General features: G+C 38.7%; 1 protein-coding gene across 3 annotated transcripts; it reads left to right on the plus strand.

Moving 5' to 3' along the window:
- The first annotated feature begins 6,790 nt into the window (after positions 1-6,790).
- On the plus strand, positions 6,791-18,267 carry LOC147181975 (N-lysine methyltransferase KMT5A-A-like). 3 transcript variants are annotated; one of them, XM_086097710.1, is made up of 10 exons: positions 6,791-7,038; positions 7,750-7,891; positions 7,983-8,145; positions 9,924-10,125; positions 10,872-10,934; positions 11,528-11,590; positions 14,448-14,510; positions 14,939-15,004; positions 15,132-15,218; positions 17,877-18,267. In XM_086097710.1, exons 2-8 carry the CDS (start codon positions 7,774-7,776, stop codon positions 14,984-14,986), a joined length of 720 nt encoding a protein of 239 aa, XP_085953836.1. In that variant the 5' UTR covers positions 6,791-7,038; positions 7,750-7,773; the 3' UTR covers positions 14,987-15,004; positions 15,132-15,218; positions 17,877-18,267. The 3 variants fall into 3 exon arrangements, 2 of the variants coding, with proteins under 2 accessions (XP_085953836.1, XP_085953846.1); XM_086097720.1 differs by having other exon boundaries at positions 6,800-7,038; positions 9,933-10,125; XR_015097326.1 differs by lacking the exons at positions 14,448-14,510; positions 14,939-15,004; positions 15,132-15,218; positions 17,877-18,267 and adding an exon at positions 12,258-12,276 and having other exon boundaries at positions 6,803-7,038; positions 9,933-10,125.
- Positions 18,268-21,412: the final 3,145 nt, after the last annotated feature.

A 21,412-nucleotide genomic window follows, 5' to 3' on the forward strand; every position in this document is an offset into this window, starting at 1 on the left:
CAGAAATGACCTAACACGTTTAATCGTATTTAGAAAGAAATATTTTAACAGGGGTCTTAAAGTGAAATTGGATAATTTCACACAATCTGCCTGAACCTCTCCTTGGCCAGCTACAATAGAAGGTATAAAGGAGTGCCTTGGCTGGGTCAGGGGATGCGATCCTTCCCCAAGCGGGAGAATATCTTGGTTTTTTATTCACGAATATCAGAAGACTGGAGTGCAACATCGTTGCAGTGTATGCAGTGATGTGGACTCATGCATTGGTCTGTCGTGGAGAAGAAGGAGCTGAGCCAAAAGGCAAATAACTCAATTTTAGCTTACATTTCCACCTGTCACCTAAAGTCACAAACTGTGGAAAGTGACTGAAAGAACAAGATCACAGATAGAAAAGGCTGAAATGAGTTTCCCGTAGGGTGTCTGGGCTCTCCCTTAGAGACAGGGTGAGAAGCTCATCCGGGAGGGGCTCAGAGTAGAGCGGCTGCTCTCTTGCACCAAGTTAGAAAATTATTATATAATATCCAGAGGTGGGGTTAAGTTACAAGCAAGTAATATTTAAGTCTCAAATTTTAACTTTCAAGTTTCAAGCTAGTCAAGTCGAGTCAATGCCTGGGTTAAGCTAGTCATAAGTCAAATAATTCAGTTACAACATGTATTTATTTGCACATTGGCCACTTTGCACTCTGTATCTCTATTATTTTGTCGTCTTCTTGATTGACATGAAATCAAAGTCAAGTTGAGTCTTTTACAATTTACGAAATCTTAATTCCCATAATTGGCAACTTAAGTCTGACTATTTCCACATCTCTGATCAAATCAGGAGTCATCAGATGAGATGGCTCTGATATCTGTTTACTTTGCTTTCTGGACACGCCCCTCTTAGGTGTCTTGGGCACATCCCGCCTGAAGAAGGCCCCAGGGAAGACCCAGGATAACCTGAAGAGAAAATGTTTTTGGGCTGGTCTGGAACTCGTTGCGGTCCCCCCGGAAGATCTGGTTCAAGTGTCTGGGGAGATGCAAGTCTGAGCCAGAGAAAAGCAATAACAAAAGCAATACATTTACTACAATGTGCATGTCAAATGTACTCTAGATATCTCCATGATTATTTTTCCGCTACACAGACCAGCTTCATAACCAGTTCAGCTGTACTTGCGTCATTTTGGGGTGATTGGTTTTCCACCTGCCAACAGTACCTTTTTTTATGTGAGCTCAGTGTTAGTCTTTCAGCAGCCTTCCCAAGTCAACATGTCGTCATCATCATCGCTCTCTTTGTGTACGTGCGTGTGTGTTTGTGATATTTAATTCACCTGAAACCTGTTATAAATCCAAGACCCTTTACCTTAACCGGATACTTCAGCGTCCTGCCAGAGTCGTGAAGTTGTCAGGAGACCAGAGGAAAGATCAAAGGAAGGAAGGAAGAAGCCCCATGAAATCCAACACCAACCAGACACCACCTTCCACGCACAGTGTTACAAATGCAGAATCTTTCACCAACCCTAATGAATTCCAACAGATTAGGAAGACATCAAGAGACCAGAGGAAAGACTAAAGGAAGGATGGAAGGATAGATGAAGCAGAGTGAGCTCCACAAACGCCACTAACCAAACGCCAACCTCCACTGATTCAGTGGGAGAAGCAAATTCTAAATGCTAGTAAATGCTGGTGTGGTGGAACTGGCATGCATGAGAACCTCTACCAAAGAGTGGCGCCACGAGGGCCACCCGCACCCACCACGCCTCCAGCTGCGTGGAACACTGTGGGAGGGAAGGAGTGGAGGGAGCGCCAGGGGACGGGCAGCACCCCAGAACCCCAGGCCCAGTAGGGAAAAGTCCTGTGAGAACTAACCCCGTTACTGAGTTGGCCCTACCCCTACACCGTGAATGTGACCCCACCCAGCTTACATACAAATGTGTGTGTGTGTGTGTGGTGCATGAAAATTGGGAGCAGGTGAGATGGAGCAAAGGGAAATTATATCCCCCCCCCCCAAAAAAAGAACTGTACCTGACAAAATACAATATCATCAGTCAGATGACACATGCTAATAAACAACAGTGGGGACCTTGTTGACTCACAGTACACCCACAAATATCCATTAAAGCACTCATGTCACAACGATCCTGACATTTGGCTTCTTTTTCATTTTGGGGAGTGTAACATTTTTACATATATGGTTGTTACTCCTACTCCAACGAAAATTGCCCTATATGCTGCAGTGAGTCGTTTTCTAGTGGTACTGAGCTGGTGAGTCATTGATGTACAGTATCACTGAAGCTTTCTCTTCTCCTTGCTTGCATGGATCTTCCCTCCCACGGTTCAAAAAGATTCAGCGTGCATTAGGTTAATAGAGTACTTGCCTGTCGGTGTAAACGTGAGTGTGAATTCAAAGTTTTGTTGCGCTACAAACTTCTTTATTGCAGCTCCAAACACTGTAAAGGCATTGTATCATCTCATGGTTGCATTAACATATTCAGTGTCAACATATTTTTTCATCTATATTTTTTAAAATAGAGGCAAGAGAAGTTAATAACGATTTATCGGAATCAGCCATCTTTGTTGTGTACATTTGCGTCGAACACTTTGCGTCTGGGGGCTTGGGGGCCTGGGGGCGGCTGGGCTGGGTTGGCGTGGATGGCGGGGGTGGATGGGGGGCGGGGGGGCGTGGGCATAGCGGGGGCTGTGGACCGGTGGGGTGCCTGGCGGGCCTGCAGTGCCCCGTCCTGCTGCGTTGGGTTGGGGGCGCGGGCCGTGTTGGGGTGGGGGGGCGCTCCTGCTCCTGGGTTTGCTCTCCGGCCGGTGACCCTGGTGGGGCCCGGGGGTCGTCCTTTGTCGCTGCCGCGGCCTGGGAGGCCCTGAGGTGTTGCGCTTGCGCTGTCCTGGCAAGGGTCGACGGCTCCCCTCTTTGGTGGAGATTTTCATGCATGCCAGATCCACCACACCAGCATCTACCGAAACTCAAACACAATCTGCTCCCTCCTCAGGTCATTGAATCGGTGGAGGCTGGTGTCGGTGGATCTCACTCTGCTTCGTTTGTCCTTCCTTTCCTCAGTCTCTCCTTTGGTCTCTTGAGGTCTCCCTGATTTGTTGGAATTTAGATGTTTCTGGGATTGGTGAAGGACTCTGGTTGGGGGCCCGGTGGGTGGTGGGCGGTGTCTGGTCGGTGCTGGATTTCACTTTCCTTTGGTCTTTCCTCGGGTCTCCTGACGGCGGTGTTCGGTTTAGGTGAACGGTATGGGATTTTTTTTAATAGGTTTTTGGTGAACTAACGAATACACACACACACACACACACACACACACACAAAAAAAATGAGCAATGATGATGACATTACCGAATGAACAATACTGAGCTCTTTTAGAAAAAAAAAGATAAAAAAATAAATAAAGTGGAAGTCAACCTGAAACATTTCTTGACAATAATATGTTATGTGTGACCTCACTAGTCTAATCATGACATTCTGATTAATATTACATTTGTGGAATATGAGTTTTGAAGCAAAATCCAGCCTTTTTTATTCATCTCAGGGTCGGCCATTTTGCCACTTGATGTCGACTGCAGATTATTTCAATGTTGCTCAGAGCTCTCCTGTTCTCTGAAGCTGCGCTGTGATTGGTTGTTACCTGAGACCTGAGCAAATTTGATGTCATCTTCAGTTGACAGCAAGTGGCAAAATGGCCGCCCCCTGAGATGAATAAAAATGGCTAGTGAGGTCACAAAATATATTATTGTCAAGAATTTTGGGGGGGTTGCCTTCCCCTTTAACTAACCAAAGATAAATTACTAGCTAAGAAATAATAATAGTCTCCTTTGCTAGAGCCTCTGTGTGTCCCCATGAGTCTTCTTTGAGCACAAATGATTGTCGAGTCCCTCGGTCACGACTTATATCTTGACAATCTCTGATTGGTTAGCTTTATTCACGCAAATTAAAGAAATTAAGAATAATAATAACAGGAAATTGGTCAGGTTATATAGGCGGTTTTAAAGTTTTTTTGTTTTGTTTTTCTTTAATCGCTGCAAACTCCACCTTTTTGAATTTGTATGAGAAATTTCAAGTCATTCGGATTGGATAGTTGAGTAAATCACTTGACAAACCTTTTTTTCCTAACTGTGGTGCTTGATAACACTTGTGATTATTTTCCATGGTCTAACACTCTTGTATTTTTTGTTTGGTTTGCTTGTAAAATGCATGCTCTGTAGGGTTTAAGTCAACACATGATATTCTACTTCTTGCTCCTGATGAACTCCTCTTGTTATCTTGGCAGTGTTTTCTCGCCGTCATTTATCTTTCTGCATGATGAACGCTCTCCCAATCATTTTGGTTTTATCTTGCTTGAAATTGGCAGACAGAAAATTAATGAGCCCATCTCAGAAGAGAGAAGCAGATCATTTCCTTGTCCAAACTTCAGTCAGTCTTTCCATTGCTTTTGCTAATATTTACAAAATCCAGTCTGGACTTCCTTGTGTTCTTGCTAATGAGTGATTTGCATCTTCTGGTGTAGCCTCGTGTACTTTCAATTACACTGGCAGTTGGAAAATGGCTAAATAGAAACTTTTTGGGCTTATTTGTCCTGATGATTCTAGCTGAAGAGGTCAATTCAAAGATTCTGAAGCCTATCTAATGAGATCATGCAGTAAAGAAGTCCACAGGAAAAACTATACACAAGGACAAGTCATCCCATAGTGAAAATTCTACTCATTATGAACCCTTAAAAATGTAATATCATTTAGACTCTCAATTAAACTTGGGCTAAATTACTGTAGCTCCTCACTCACATTTAAAAGATGTAAAATGTCAGTGGGTGAATTCTTGAACAGCAAACCGTATATAGGCTATCTGGAAGATACTGTATTGGTAATAATATCCAAACATAACCATTTAGAGTTGTAGTTCCTTCTCCATGACTTTTAGCTGGACACTAACCTAACTTTTAGTGAGTCTTTTTATAAGCCTTTATAGCACAATTTCGTGTGTGTGTGTGTTTATATCACATCATGGAGATCATTTTCTGGGTTTTTACTGTCATTGTGGGGACCACGTGTCCTTGTGGGGACTTTTTGATGGTCCCCATGAGTCCAAACCTCTTTTTGAGAGTCAAGACTTGGTTCTAGAGTTTAGGTTTGAATTGGGTTATGGTTGAGGTTAGGGTAAGGAATGAGGGTAGGCAATCATTTATGGTTGGGGTTAAGGGAAGGGTCTAGGAAATGCATTATGTCAATGAGATGTCCCCACTAGACATGTAAACTCAGCTGTGTGTGTGTGTGTGTGTGTGTGTGTGTGTGTGTGTGTGTGTGTGTGTTTGCCTTTGTGTATTATGAGGACATGTCACCTGAATACACGCAACACTGCGAGGACATTTTGAATTATGAGGACACAGCCCATGTCCTCATAATTCATTCAATGCAGAAGTGCTCCTAGGGGTGTAGAAGGCTTAAATCCAAAGTTTTAGCCAATGTCCTTGTAAACCATAAATACGTGAATGTGTGTATTTTTGTGTATTTGATGACGCCCCCTGTGGAAGGTCCTTGTAATGCACCACTTCATGAATAATTCACACCAGTGTATATTTCACAGCATTTGATTGGCTGACCGTCACCTGTCCCCACAATTACGCACATGTCCCCATAATTCAGTTTTTTCTCAAAATGCTGTGTATTGTGAATGTTTGTGTGTAGACTCAGAGCCTTCTTTTTTTTTTTTTTTTTTTGCAGCCACCAATTCCTAAGTAGATAAATTAAATAATGAAATACACTATGACATTTAATTATATATTTCAGCATTTAATTCTTGCAGTGGTTGTTTATTTGAAAATGTACAATGGTTACCAGCTGTTTATCACATCCCTTTGAACAGCTGGAGGCAGAGACAGAGAAACTGTCAGTGCCGTACATTGATTCATCATTTAACATCCCACCCTGCCTTTACAGTATAACATCTTTCTGTACACCAGTGGCAAAATGTTTTGAGAATGACATTGATTTTCTTAAAATCTGCAGTGCTGACTTATTATTATTGTTTTTTTATAGCAATTTGCATGTATGAATGTTATAGTGATTAGATGAATTGCAAATTCCCTATTTGCCATGAAAATTAAAGTAATTTCCTTTAGTGACCTTACAAACTTTAAGTGAAGAAGGCTTCAGGGCACCCAAGAAAATCCAGCAAATGCCAGGACTATCTCCCAAAGTTGATTCAGCTGCGGGATAAGGACATCACCACCAGTGTAGAGCTTGCTCAGGAATGGCAGTAAGCAGGTATGAGTCAATCTACACCCATGGTGAGGGAGTAAGACTTTTGGAGGATGGCCTGGTGTGACCAGTGAAAAAGGGATTCCATAAATACAGACCAAAATAAGGGAAAAAAGATTAAAGTTATTTTTCTCTGATTAACCCCCTTTCCAACTGCTTGGGGCATCTGGAAAAATGCTTGTCTGTTGAAGAAAAGGTGAGCGCTACCATTAGTCCTGCTTCATGCCAACAGTAAGTGCTTCATGTGACCATTTGTTTGCAAGGTTGCTTCTTAGCCAAGAAATTGGGCTCGCTCACAATTTTGCCAAAGAACACATGCATCCATTACTGAAGTATAATACCAAAACATCCTAGGACCGCAACTGTGTGACAGCAGCAAGGTTATTTTATTTACTAAAGCAAATAAACATTTTCATTAATGAAAAAAAAAAAAAAACGTTTTTAAAAAAACAAAACTAAAATCACATTTTACAATTAAAAAATTATCTATAATTCTAGCAATAATATCCTTTGTTTTCGTCTGTGGTAATTAATTTAGTATATGAGCCTTTGGGGTTAATTTTAAATGTGCTCTTTTTTTTTTTTACTGTAAAACTGTAAATCATACAATAGCCACTCTTATCAACAATGTTCATAATCCAACAACTGAACCAATTTGTTGATTTAAATGTGATTTATTATATTGTCCGGAGTACGGAAGTGACGTCATCTAGCAGCACCGAAAGAGAACCGCCCCCGGCTCTAATTACTTCACGTGACGTCCACTCAACGCAGATGGCTTGCAGCTGTGCTAATGAGGTAGGTTTAAAGTTCGACATTTTTCCTCCAAATTGTTTTTTTTATGTTGGTCGCTCGTGTACATTGCGCCTTGCAATTTCGCGGCAATGAATTATAATGCAAGTTCAGTGTAAGTGCAGCAAAACAAAAAGTCTGTTGATTATGATGGATGCAGATAATTATTTAGAATTGCTATGCTTTTGTTAGCGACGGTTAGCATAGCAAAGCTAACCGTCTGTTGAGTAAGATAAATGCTAATTTTATTTTTTAAGAGGAAAGCCATAACAGGGTGGATTGATAGGCTGGTTTGTGATGTGAAAATATACAAAGGAAAATACTGGTAAACGTTTTATGTCCCTGTATGGTGGAGTAATGAAGTTAATTACTCTGAATAAAAGGCAGACCATCCTAACTTAGTATGTGTCATTATGTCATTAATTTAATTTACAGTTACTCTTGTTTGTTCTAAACAATGGCTTAGTAATCACTTATAATTTGGTAAATTGCTGTATTTGTGTTTACTTACATTTGTTCTTTCAATAAAAATATTTCAGTAAAGTCTGTTAGTGTTCATTACATTTCATTTATGTAAATGTTTAGCAGAGCTGTATTTTATTTTGTTTGGCACATTTACTGTACACTGTACAGGCTTTCAAGGTACACTGAAAGTCAACTTCAAAACATCTGCGTCAAGTTACCTATCAAACTAATTGAAACTCATTTTTTCTATAGCTTTAGATCATTATCTTCAGTAACATGTCAGTCATGAGGCGACAGAGAGCAAAAGTTAAGCCCAAAGACGAGGCAGCATACTTTTCATCCTTGGCTAAAGACAAGGATGGCTTCACCATAAAATATATCAATTCATTCAAAGGTGAGTATTGGTAAAATATTCTTTAGTATGGGCCTAGTTTTCATTATTGTTATAATGAAATATTTCTGATGTATCCTTTTTTCTATGTAAGGTCGAGGAGTGTTCAGTTGCTGCTCCTTTCAGAAGGGAGACTTTCTCATTGAATATCGAGGAGAACTTGTAAGCAAACAGGAACGTGAAAACAGGCTGAGAGTTTATCATGATGCCCTGAAGGTTTTCATGTTTGAATTTCGCTATGATGGAAAAACACTATGGTATGTTTATATGGTGTGTTGTCATACTTAATTTTGGCTTTTTTTGGGAGTCGCCCTAAAAAATATAAACACCTGCAGGCTGCTACTTTGTATAGTGATTTTACTATGTTGTAAAACATAAGTTAAGTTAAGTTGACTATTTTGGGAAGAAATAGCAAATTAATTTACTCATAGTGTGACTTGCTCAACTTTATTTCTAAAGGACTATAAAATAACCATAGCCGCATACATAATGCTGTACATGGAATAAATATCAGTCATGCAATAAAGACGGGTAGAACAAAATAACACAAAACGAGTGAATAAATAAATCTTAGACATATTAGATGTCAACGTATTTTCTGTGAGTGTTCAATACTCAAATTAAGTCAAATACATATCATTACCAGAATGTATCAATAGTGTGCAGTTTTCAAAATAGACTACAGTGACTTAAATTTGAGTTCTCAACTATGTTAAAGTAAATTCCATTTAATGTTCAGAAGCGTTGAATGCTTGATTCTCTTTTTGGTGGATGAGTAAAACTAAAGTCAACTTATAGTTGTACTTGAAAGCATACCCGAGGGTTGTGTAAACTTATGTGAGCACATTATAATGGTGAGAAACCGGCTTAATGTCCATAAAATACAAAATACTGTGGCAATTGTTTTGATATTTTCCAGAGGTTGAAGTTGACATTAGTAGAGATGTGCTTGTGAATTTTGGTGACTATTAATAGCATTTTAGTGTCATTAAGCGACGTTAAGCTTTTGTACATTTACAGTTGTGCTCATAAGTTTACACACCCCAAGGGTATGTAAACTTTCAAGCAACTGTAACTTTCTCTAATTATAACAATTGCGGCACCTGCTAATTTAATCTGAAACATTTTCTGACAGTAATAACCCCCCAAAAATGGTGAACAGTTTAAGTGGAATGAACATTTGTCTCAAAAATCTTAATGTTAAATGATACCTTTTATCAAGAGAGAATGGGAGTACCTCGATCATTCGAATACTGTGAAAACTGTAGTCAAATCCGTGTTTTATTCTGTTTAATTTGTAAATAGAAACAAACATGGCGACAACTATTGGTGGTGCAAAGAATCACAAAAGTCACGGTTCGGATCGGATAGTTTTTCGGATCAGCAGAAAAGAGATAGAAGCTTGCTTTCATTTATTCTGTAAAACTCTTATTGCCCAGTAAATTAAACAAAAAATCAACACAACCTTTTTAATATGGCTGTTTAGGATTTAAGAACACAACTTTAAGCGCAATATGAGGCAGAAACATTATTTTATATATTGTCCATGCATAAAATAACAAGGTATTAATGGCTTAAAGTTGTGTTCCTAAAATCTAAATGGCCATATTTGACATGTTGAGTTTATTTTTATTTTGAATTGATCATCGTAAGCACGGTTATTTATTTATTTATTTATTCTGAATTTAAGCATAGTGCTCATGGTCAAACTGCATGGTATTACAGTGGCTTAAATGTTTATTTTAGGAATAACATTTCTAGTTTTTGATGAACACTCAGACCTACTATGCCTACGGTACGTAAATCAAATTTAGCTTCACTCAGTTTCATGAAGTTAAACATATTTTCTGACCTAAAATAACTAATTTAAAATTAGTGTCCAGATGTTGATAAACTGAGTTGGGTATACTTTTTTTTAATAATAATTTTGTATTTTACCATTGACATTATAGTGGAAGAGGTGGGGGTTATTAATACATATCATGTGTGCTTGTCTTTATAGTTTTATTAATTTTGTCTTTTTTAATTTATTTAACAATTTCAGCATTGATGCAGCCAGAGAGGATAATTCACTTGGGAGACTCGTCAATGATGAACACATCAGCCCAAACAGCAAAATGCAGAGAATCACTGTAGACGGACAGCCCCATCTCTGTTTGTTTGCGACAAAGGACATTGAGCCAGGGGAGGAAATAACCTACAACTATGGCAATTTTGATTTTCCATGGAGACTAAAGGTAGAGACAAGTTAATTTTCACAAAGAGTTAACGGCTTGCTGTTTGAATTTAGGTTAATTTCCCAGTATTGTCACTATGAACAGGTGCATCTTTGGTGAAATACTGAAAATACCTATTGTTTATTTACATGATTATGCCTCAGCAACATAAAAAACCCCAAAAAACAAATAGGAACACAGTAGCCCATAATTAAAAATGTTAAGAGCGGTATATGGAAATTTAGTGGACACTGTAATTGAATTGCAAAGTAAAATATAGAATTTCTCCTCCCGTGTCACTGCATTACTGATTTAAAAACTTGCATAAACTGTCTACAGGGATTTTTAGTAACATTTTATCGTGCAAGTTTTGACAAAACAAAAAAAGGATTAATTATGATTATACAATGAAACTTTGAACCACTGAGCCAATGGAAACACCCGACGGTAAAAATACTGGCCAACTCTTTTGTCACTGTTATTTACAAAAACACAATTATTTTCTCAATATCATTATTATTTTTTATATTATAATTTTTTTTACAATATTGTGACTTTTTTTTCTCAGTTATCGTGAGTATCGCCAACCTCACATCATGTTAATTATCATATCTTGATTTCTTATCATGACATTTGGATATTGTGTCATACATGTGACATACTAGAATTACTGGTCGCACATTCATGATTACATGAAATTGCATTATAACAGTCTTGTCTTAGTAAAAATTGTATTGTATTGGTATTTTTCTATTCATCTGCATCAGGTTTCCACTGAAAAACAACCTGATGAAGACAGAGCTATCACAGACTGCCCCAAAGTTGACCAGGTGACGAGATTTATTTTTTAATGTTGAAATCGGTTTTCAGAAGCAAGAAATTAGTGGAGGGTGGAGATACTAGGGCTGCACAATATATGGAAAAAATCTTGGCGCACGAATGGCTCATGCAATATGTTTATTGCAAAGACATGTAACAAAGGAATATTGGATTGATTGATTGACTTTAGTCTGGGGCTGAGCGATATGGCCAAAAAAAGAAATAAAAAGTCTTTAAAACCAACCATCCAACAATCTGCCACCACTTGTGCAAAATTACAACTCACAATAACATCTGGATGTAATGGAACATAATAGCTTTTAATAATCCAGAAGACAAAATTCGATTTCACGCTTTAGCAAATTTTCAACTATTACATTTTAAAAATGACGATTAAGCTAATTAATTTGATTTATTGCCCAGCCCTAGTTGAGTTTGATTTTGACCAATCAGAGACTATCTTAATTGCGCATCGCCATACAAGAGAACCATTCACAATACTTTATTCTATTCATTGTACTGTAACTGTGTTAATGCACAGGTACAGTCTTGTGTGTTACTAAGAACAGAATTTTAGTTGTATTTTTCTCTTCATCTGCACCAGGTTTCAATTGAAGCACAACTTGATGAAGAGACAGCTGTGATAGAATGTGCCAAAGTTGACCAGGTGACTTGATTTCTCTTTGCATGTTGATGTTGAAATATTTTTTAGAAGCAAGACCCTGCACGGTATTTGAAAAAAATATATTGTCACACGAACGGCTCATGCAATATGTGTATTGCAAAGACATGTAACAAATTAATATTGGATTGCATACTTTAGTCTGACTTTGACCAATCAGAGACTAGCTTAATTGCACATCGCCATACAAGAGAATTGTATCGACGACCTTTACTAACAAAAAATAACTTAATTTGAAAGGATTTGATCTACGCAGCCATCGCAGATACATAGTCCTCACAATGTTGTAGATGTGAATAACTGACACTCTGAGGACAGTGTATTTATACACTTAGTGTAAAATACGTTTTCAGGGCTTGGCTTTACAGATACAGTCCTCACAATTCATACTCTGGTCAGGTTTGGACTCTGTGAGGACTGTGTGTGTTTTCTGTTGTTTCATTGTGAAAAATAGATATCATCAATTTACTCAAACCTCTAATGCTGGTGGATTTATGTGATGCATTTATTTTTGTAATGGCAAATAAAATGTGTCTGCATTCACAATACTTTATTCTATTAATTGTACTGTAACTGTGTTAATGCACAGGTACAGTCTTGTGTGTTACTAAGAACAGAATTTTAGTTGTATTTTTCTCTTCATCTGCACCAGGTTTCAATTGAAGCACAACTTGATGAAGAGACAGCTGTGATAGAATGTGCCAAAGTTGACCAGGTGACTTGATTTCTCTTTGCATGTTGATGTTGAAATATTTTTTAGAAGCAAGACCCTGCACGGTATTTGAAAAAAATATATTGTCACACGAACGGCTCATGCAATATGTGTATTGCAAAGACATGTAACAAATTAATATTGGATTGCATACTTTAGTCTGACTTTGACCAATCAGAGACTAGCTTAATTGCACATCGCCATACAAGAGAATTGTATCGACGACCGTTACTAACAAAAAATAACTTAATTTGAAAGGATTTGATCTGCGCAGCCATCGCAGATACATAGTCCTCACAATGTTGTAGATGTGAATAACTGACACTCTGAGGACAGTGTATTTATACACTTAGTGTAAAATACGTTTTCAGGGCTTGGCTTTACAGATACAGTCCTCACAATTCATACTCTGGTCAGGTTTGGACTCTGTGAGGACTGTGTGTGTTTTCTGTTGTTTCATTGTGAAAAATAGATATCATCAATTTACTCAAACCTCTAATGCTGGTGGATTTATGTGATGCATTTATTTTTGTAATGGCAAATAAAATGTGTCTGCATTCACAATACTTTATTCTATTCATTGTACTGTAACTGTGTTAATGCACAGGTACAGTCTTGTGTGTTACTAAGAACAGAATTTTAGTTGTATTTTTCTCTTCATCTGCACCAGGTTTCAATTGAAGCACAACTTGATGAAGAGACAGCTGTGATAGAATGTGCCAAAGTTGACCAGGTGACTTGATTTCTCTTTGCATGTTGATGTTGAAATATTTTTTAGAAGCAAGACCCTGCACGGTATTTGAAAAAAATATATTGTCACACAAACGGCTCATGCAATATGTGTATTGCAAAGACATGTAACAAATTAATATTGGATTGCATACTTTAGTCTGACTTTGACCAATCAGAGACTAGCTTAATTGCACATCGCCATACAAGAGAATTGTATCGACGACCGTTACTAACAAAAAATAACTTAATTTGAAAGGATTTGATCTACGCAGCCATCGCAGATACATAGTCCTCACAATGTTGTAGATGTGAATAACTGACACTCTGAGGACAGTGTATTTATACACTTAGTGTAAAATACGTTTTCAGGGCTTGGCTTTACAGATACAGTCCTCACAATTCATACTCTGGTCAGGTTTGGACTCTGTGAGGACTGTGTGTGTTTTCTGTTGTTTCATTGTGAAAAATAGATATCATCAATTTACTCAAACCTCTAATGCTGGTGGATTTATGTGATGCATTTATTTTTGTAATGGCAAATAAAATGTGTCTGCATTCACAATACTTTATTCTATTCATTGTACTGTAACTGTGTTAATGCACAGGTACAGTCTTGTGTGTTACTAAGAACAGAATTTTAGTTGTATTTTTCTCTTCATCTGCACCAGGTTTCAATTGAAGCACAACTTGATGAAGAGACAGCTGTGATAGAATGTGCCAAAGTTGACCAGGTGACTTGATTTCTCTTTGCATGTTGATGTTGAAATATTTTTTAGAAGCAAGACCCTGCACGGTATTTGAAAAAAATATATTGTCACACGAACGGCTCATGCAATATGTGTATTGCAAAGACATGTAACAAATTAATATTGGATTGCATACTTTAGTCTGACTTTGACCAATCAGAGACTAGCTTAATTGCACATCGCCATACAAGAGAATTGTATCGACGACCTTTACTAACAAAAAATAACTTAATTTGAAAGGATTTGATCTGCGCAGCCATCGCAGATACATAGTCCTCACAATGTTGTAGATGTGAATAACTGACACTCTGAGGACAGTGTATTTATACACTTAGTGTAAAATACGTTTTCAGGGCTTGGCTTTACAGATACAGTCCTCACAATTCATACTCTGGTCAGGTTTGGACTCTGTGAGGACTGTGTGTGTTTTCTGTTGTTTCATTGTGAAAAATAGATATCATCAATTTACTCAAACCTCTAATGCTGGTGGATTTATGTGATGCATTTATTTTTGTAATGGCAAATAAAATGTGTCTGCATTCACAATACTTTATTCTATTCATTGTACTGTAACTGTGTTAATGCACAGGTACAGTCTTGTGTGTTACTAAGAACAGAATTTTAGTTGTATTTTTCTCTTCATCTGCACCAGGTTTCAATTGAAGCACAACTTGATGAAGAGACAGCTGTGATAGAATGTGCCAAAGTTGACCAGGTGACTTGATTTCTCTTTGCATGTTGATGTTGAAATATTTTTTAGAAGCAAGACCCTGCACGGTATTTGAAAAAAATATATTGTCACACAAACGGCTCATGCAATATGTGTATTGCAAAGACATGTAACAAATTAATATTGGATTGCATACTTTAGTCTGACTTTGACCAATCAGAGACTATCTTAATTGCGCATCGCCATCGTTGTTAAACAACCTTCAGGGCCCACACATGGTATGAGCCGCCATCTGATAACATGCTTTATTGTATGATTTGCGGCTTGTTGGCCAAACCTTGCAATTAATTATTTTTATTTTATTTTTAAAATATTCCACCTACAGATGATCCACAAGAAGGAACATCCAGAGGTATGGTTAAGAGTTACAATGTACTTCTGTGTGTTGTTTGCGCATTCCGACGGACTTTCAGACTTCCGACATCGGATTGGGGCATCAAGGCTTGGGAGGCACATATTGACCGTACCGCAAATGCCATGCAAGCATATGTCTGATAACGATACTTGGGCACCCCCGCACTACTAAATTATTATGTAAAGAAGAGTATCATGTTTAGTTCAAATTCTGTTGTAATACTACATTGAGCTATATTGTACTTTCTACAGGAACCGAGACATTGTGGCAGCCTGTTAAACAACCTTCAGGGCCCAAGGCCAAAAAAGCCAGGAAGACAAAGCCTCGTGGACATCACGGTAAATTACACAGACATACTATATAATAATGTACCACTTAAGCCTGGTTGACACGGTAGGATTTTAAAATTGTCGGCCGACTTCCAAACTGTGAGAGACGCCACGTGAAGAGAAAAAAATCACAAGAGTAACAGTTTTGAACGTACCGTTTGTGGTGTGCAGCCACACTGCACAATCAAACACACACACGAACAAAGTTCATTAATGAATGTGATACTAAAGTCCTGCAAAACCTCTTGAGTCAACAAACATACAGAATCAGTCACGATACTTCCTGGTTTGTTTTCAGCCGAAAAAGCGTCGTAAAAAGAAATGGTATTTAAAGCACTGTAAATTGGCTCTGGGTGGCGAGGCATCACTTGCCCTTGGTGCTGCTGGCGCGGGTTCGCTTCCCGCCCGGAGACCACGTTTGTTCGTGTAGTATGTATGTGGATAAAAAAAAAAGTGTAATAGCGCAAGCACAGACTTTCTACTGCTCCATGACTGTATTGATTTTGGATTTCCCACCATCGTACTCGTCGGCTTGCTTTCGGATTGGCTGCGCTGTGGTTTTAACCTTGCTCTGCAAGATGAATTCTGGTGGTATTTTGTGAGTTACAAACTCCGAAGAATACATCTTGTACCAAGCCTGTTGATTTCCACCGATCCATGGTTCGGACCATTCCCCCCCTTGACGAGAACAAATACGACATTTTCATCTGTGGCTGTGATTGGTCAAAACAAATGTGCACAATGCTGCATCGTCCAATCAGCTCAAAGTATTGTACAGAATGTCCCACCTTACCCAAGCAAATCCCTGCGGAGCAGTCCCAGATTGATATTGTATATATTAACTTCCTTGAGTGAATCACAATATCAATCTGGCTATTGCCAGGTTACGTTTTTGTCCTCGGGGCACTCTGCACATGGAGTGAAGCTGGGCCAAAACAATCCAACATGTTGAATATCCCCAATTTCAAGTTGGAGGTCCTTCCTAGGGCCGATATCTGTATGAGCCGTGTGTGGCGTCAGCACACAGGACACACGGCAGGATTATCTGTTATGATTATCGTTTGGATGTCGGCAGGGGAAGTTTGGGGCTAAACTCTGGCCAATTCTCCGGCCATGTGAACCAGGCTTAATGTACCGCAGTAAAAATTAACAAGGATGAAATTATAATACATTTGTATGTACGCTTGGTCGCCATGGGACATGTACATGCACCAGCTCAGACTTGATCGGACATGATTATAGACTGCGCTTATATCTGAATTAATAAATGCAGCGTCATGTAATGGCATACATTTGCTCATCCAGTGATTCCTAATAAGTGTGCCGTGGCACAGTGCGCCATGAGAGCACTTATGGTGTGTTCTGGGGAAATAAAATTTTACTTAATTGGTCAACCACACCTCCCGCCCATTGACAGATGGGATGGGCTCAAGCATGCTTGCGACCCTCGAGAGAATATGGATGGATGGTCAGAAAATGATTTAGAATATATAATGAATGCTTGTTACACCATCTATGCCAGGAATGTATAGTGATAGAACAAATGAAGGCTCTTCCTTGGATGACAAAAGATAAATACAGTGGTACCTCAGAGTTTGAACATTCCTGTGAACTGTTCAAAGTCTTTGTTTTGTTTCTTAAATGTTGTTCAGTTTTTGCGGTAACATTAATTGCCCTACAGGGACATAAATAGAATTTAACTTGAAATTGTTTTCCATAGGAAATAATGTAAATGCAATTAATCAGTTCCCAAGCTCCCTAAACAGAACATTTGTATTTTAATTTATTTGTTATTTAATTTAACGTGTACAGTAAAAACAAAAAAACCTGACCTTTTTTGTTGTGGTGTGATTGCATCAGTGGATAAAAAAATGCACTCTCAAATGTACAGACCCCGTTATAAATTCCTCATGATTGCTATGTTAATGCAAGCTTTAGTTCAGTGCGGAGTTTGTGTATTTTACATTGGGCATATTGTTAGACTACTAAGGGGTCCTTGCATGCGCTGTTTAACGTCAGGCACATTATTAAACAGCTACGGAGGGGTCTTTGCGCCAGTATTTACGAAAGTAGTCACGATAGGTGCGATAATCTCCTTTCTTAAATCCACTGTAGTTTGTTTTTCCTTGCTTCCCCTGGCACTATTGTCTTTTTTTGGGCCCATGGCATAGAAAATTACCATGGAAAAATCAAAATGCACTCACGACTGTACGGGGCATCTCACGCTCTGACTTGTTATGAGCAGCGCCTCGTCTCGACTACCGTGATGTGAGCATTCGGCATCAGCCTGCTTCTCTAGGCTACCCTTTCAAGGTACATTCAGCTTTGCTTGGGTGTTTGAAACTCCGAGGCATTTTTACTCTTTTTTTTTGGGGGGGGGGGGGGGGGGGGGGGGTTCAAAGTCCGATTTGTACGAGCTCCAAGACATTCGAACTCCGAGGTTCCACTGTGATTGATATGTGTATTCACATCTTGTGACATTTTTGTTTGGGGTGTACCATGAGATTTTTCAGACTTAAAATGTACCCTGGCTTAGTCAGTCGTGAATCACTGTTAACGGTGACTATTGTGAGTTGAGATGGCATGTGTTGGTAAAAACTGAAAATGGTCTTTACTGTTGATATACAGTACATTTTGTGTTTCTAACAAATTATTTATTTTTCATAGAACTTCTCACAAATGAAATTGACGATCTTCGGAGAAAGAAAAAGCATCCTTGGTCTCCAGCTGAGGTTTCTGCTGTGATGAAGCATTTCAAAGACCTTATTAAGGAGGGGAAGTTTGCCACAAAAATACAATGTGATCTGTGCAAGACTGCAGAGCACCCTATCCTGGCAAATCGCACTGTTCAAAATATAAGAGACTTTGTACGCAATCGAGGTACTTCAATCAAAAAGAAAAGTGGCAAGTAAGCGGCCGCTTCGTTCTATGTTATCACTTTTAAGAGCTACCTAAGTTTAAGATGAGGCAGTCATGTTTTATAGAATAAAATGTTCAATGTTCAAGTTTAAGATGAGGCAGTCATGTTTAAAAGAATAAAATGTTCAATGTTCACTGACTCTTTTGCATCTGGTTTCATGTCTAGCTTATCCATTACAAATCTGTACTTTACCTTGATAACCTGTTCTCACATTAGAAGCATTGTTTTATTAAAATACCAGTTTCAGTCGGTCCTAAAATTGTAAGTTGTAACATGGTGCTCAAGGACCAGGTATGACTTTGCATTTCACAGTATTGCTGTGCACAACAATGTGTCCTCATATCAGGTAAGTCATTACACATCAATGCCATTTTAGTTTGTGTAAAGTCAGAATGCCAGAACTTTCAAGTCACTTCAGTGACATGGTTGCTGTGTGTTGTGTAAACTTTGTCCTTGTAATGTGAGTTGGTCCTCATAATTACCATTTTTGTAATGGGCGTGGCTTATTTAGGTCATTATCTATGTCCTCACAATTACGGATTTTTTCAGGTTTTTCTTTTTTTCGTGTGTTGAGTTTTTTCAAGTTTTGAAGTGAAATTTCCCTGGACAACCCCAAAAAAAATTTTTGGGTGCAAGTCCCATCTCTCTGGCATTAGCAGAAAGGGGTGTCCCTGTAATACACAATTAAACCGGTTTGGAAAAAATGTCCTCATAATACACAGAGGCAAGTAGGTGTGTGTGTGTGTGTGTGTGTGTGTGTGTGTGTTTTGTTACATAGTGGGGCCAACATTCCGGGATTTCACAGAGTTGTGGGGCCCACCCGTCCATGTAGGGCCATTTTGCTGGGCCTCACAAGTTTAGACCTGTTTTTGAGGGTCAAGACTTGGTTTTAGAGTTTAGGTTTGAATTGGATTATGGTAAGGAGTAGGGGTAGGCAATCATTTTTGATGGTTGGGTTTAGGGGAAAGGGCTAGGAAATGCATTATGTCAATGAGATGACCCCACAAAGATAGTAAACCAAACGTGTGTGTGTGTGTGTGTGTGTGTGTGTGTGTGTGTGTGTGTGTGTGTGTGTGTGTGTGTGTGTGTGTGTGTGTGTGTGTGTGTGTGTGTGTACATACTACATTGTGATTACCAAAATACGTCTTTAACCAACAGATTGAGAGCATTTTTATGAAGTGAGAACATTTTGGCCGGTCCTCACAACTCAAGACCTCTTTTTGAGGGTCAAGACTTGGATTTAGTGGTTAGGTTTGAATTGGGTTATGGTTGAGGTTAGGGTAAGGAATAGGGATAGACAATCATTTTTGATGGTTGGGTTTAGGGGGAGGGGCTAGAAAATGCATTATGTCTATGGATGTTCTCACAATTATACAAGTACGTGTGTGTGTTTGTGCATAAGGTTTATTTGTTGCGTGAGTGGATTAGACTGATACAACCCACAGGGCGATTTCAGGATAAACTAAAAGTGCACATTGCAGAAATGACTCCACAGCCACATCCATACAGTACATAAAAAAAATGTAATGGTAATGACAATGAGTGCATGTGACGGTGTGCCCGTTTGGAGCCCTGCACCCGTCCACCCTACAAAGGGTGGCGACAGAGGCCGAGGGGGGGGGGGGGGGGGGGACGCCTGGTTGTTACTCAAACACAAATTTAAGGTGGGAAGCTAATTTAATCTGGCAGGGAGACGCTGGGCAAATGAATCATGATGCAAGATTGTCTAGTGCTCTTATTCACTCCTGGAATATGAGCTCCTCCCAGTGTATGAAAGTGGAAGTACAATAACTTGTATCCTGAAACCAATGAGTTAAACGGTGAACCAAGCATGCAATTGCTGACAGAAACAATTATTCGAACAAACACAAATAAAATTGCATATAATAGCTATAATATTTTGTGTTGTTTCCCAACCTTTATTGAGCCAACACAGAACACAAATACTGTATTTCACATGAGAAGAATCTATGAGCAGCACCAAATAGAAATGTCACAAAAAGGATAAATACAGAAGTAATGTCAAAGTTTACTAATATGGGCTGTTTAATTGAACACAAAGCTATTATTCTGTTGTATGAATGGCAACAGGTGAACACAGGTTCATCGTACCTTTGGAATAGAAGACAGTTTAGGTGAACGGTATGGGATTTTTTCTAATAGGTTTTTGGTGAGCTAACAAATACACGCACGCACGCACAAAAAATATATATATATTTATATGTTAAAAAATAATAACAATAAAATAAAAAAAATAAAAATAAAGAGCCATGATGATGACATTACCGAATGAACAATACTGAGCTCTTTAGAAGAGAAAAAAAAAGAAGAAATTAAAAAAAAGGAAAAAAATAAAAAATAAAAATAAAAAAAGGAATAGAAGACAGGCGAAAGTGTGAGATTGGTTCCTTTATTTCGGGTTGGATTGGATTGAAGTTCTTACATTAGCAGGGCAGGGAAGACAAAATGACCCAAAAGCACAATTAGGTTTGGGGGGGTGGGGGGAGTATTATAAGTGGCAATGTATTTCAATTATTGTATTGTAAACCACAGCAGAAATGGGATTTTGCGACAAACAAACTTCCATAAGTGACTCTTGGGAAAGTGCCGTTTTGTAGGTCATTCAAAATAGACAGTAGCCTCAAAATTACCAGACCCAGCAGGAATCTTTCCCATTGTGAAAAATGAATGCAGTCACCACTTTCACGTCACTGATGGCATAATGTGTGCGCAGTTTTCAAAGGTAACATGAGTGAGAACTTGCAAGCATTCCCAATATAAGATTGCAATCAACAAAAACAACCAAGATGAAGAAAAGAAAAAAACAATATTTCAACAAATACATTTTTTATAAAAGTGTGTGTGGGTGGGGGGGTTCTTAGCAATCTCAGACCTGAAGTTGAGGTACTCTGTCTTTATATACTATTCGCCTCTTCAGCCTCTTGATGATTGTCCTCACTCTTTCAATCCCCTTTATTCGACATGTTCTCCTCACGCTTTCTTCCAGGCAGACACTTAGCCTTTATTATCTTTTGTATGTGAACCCAGAGTCTTTTTCCCGCCTCATCCTTCGTCCGATTACTTTCCCCGCTGAAAAACTACAGCGGTGCAGCAGAGTGGAAAAAGAGGCCATGATTGCTTTGACCTTGAGAACCTACAGCCTGAGCAACAAAACACATTGTATGCTTCATTTCGTCATTTCCATTTTTTCTGCCCATGACTATTTACCTGAAAAATATGCTGCATATATTTATTAGCACTGTCAAAGTTAAAGCGTGAACTC

This window comes from Leptonotus elevatus, chromosome 1 (genome assembly GCF_054856555.1).
Source record: "Leptonotus elevatus isolate MCC_2025b chromosome 1, RoL_Lele_1.0, whole genome shotgun sequence".
Lineage (NCBI taxonomy): Eukaryota > Metazoa > Chordata > Actinopteri > Syngnathiformes > Syngnathidae > Leptonotus > Leptonotus elevatus.

Bases quoted from the DNA above. Each gene is read 5' to 3' on its own strand.
- LOC147181975 (XM_086097710.1), top strand. From the start codon at position 7,774: ATGTCAGTCATGAGGCGACAGAGAGCAAAAGTTAAGCCCAAAGACGAG. The intron at 10,935-11,527 runs GTGACGAGATTT...CATCTGCACCAG, and splicing joins ACTGCCCCAAAGTTGACCAG to GTTTCAATTGAAGCACAACT. The intron at 14,511-14,938 runs GTGACTTGATTT...ACGGACTTTCAG, and splicing joins AATGTGCCAAAGTTGACCAG to ACTTCCGACATCGGATTGGG.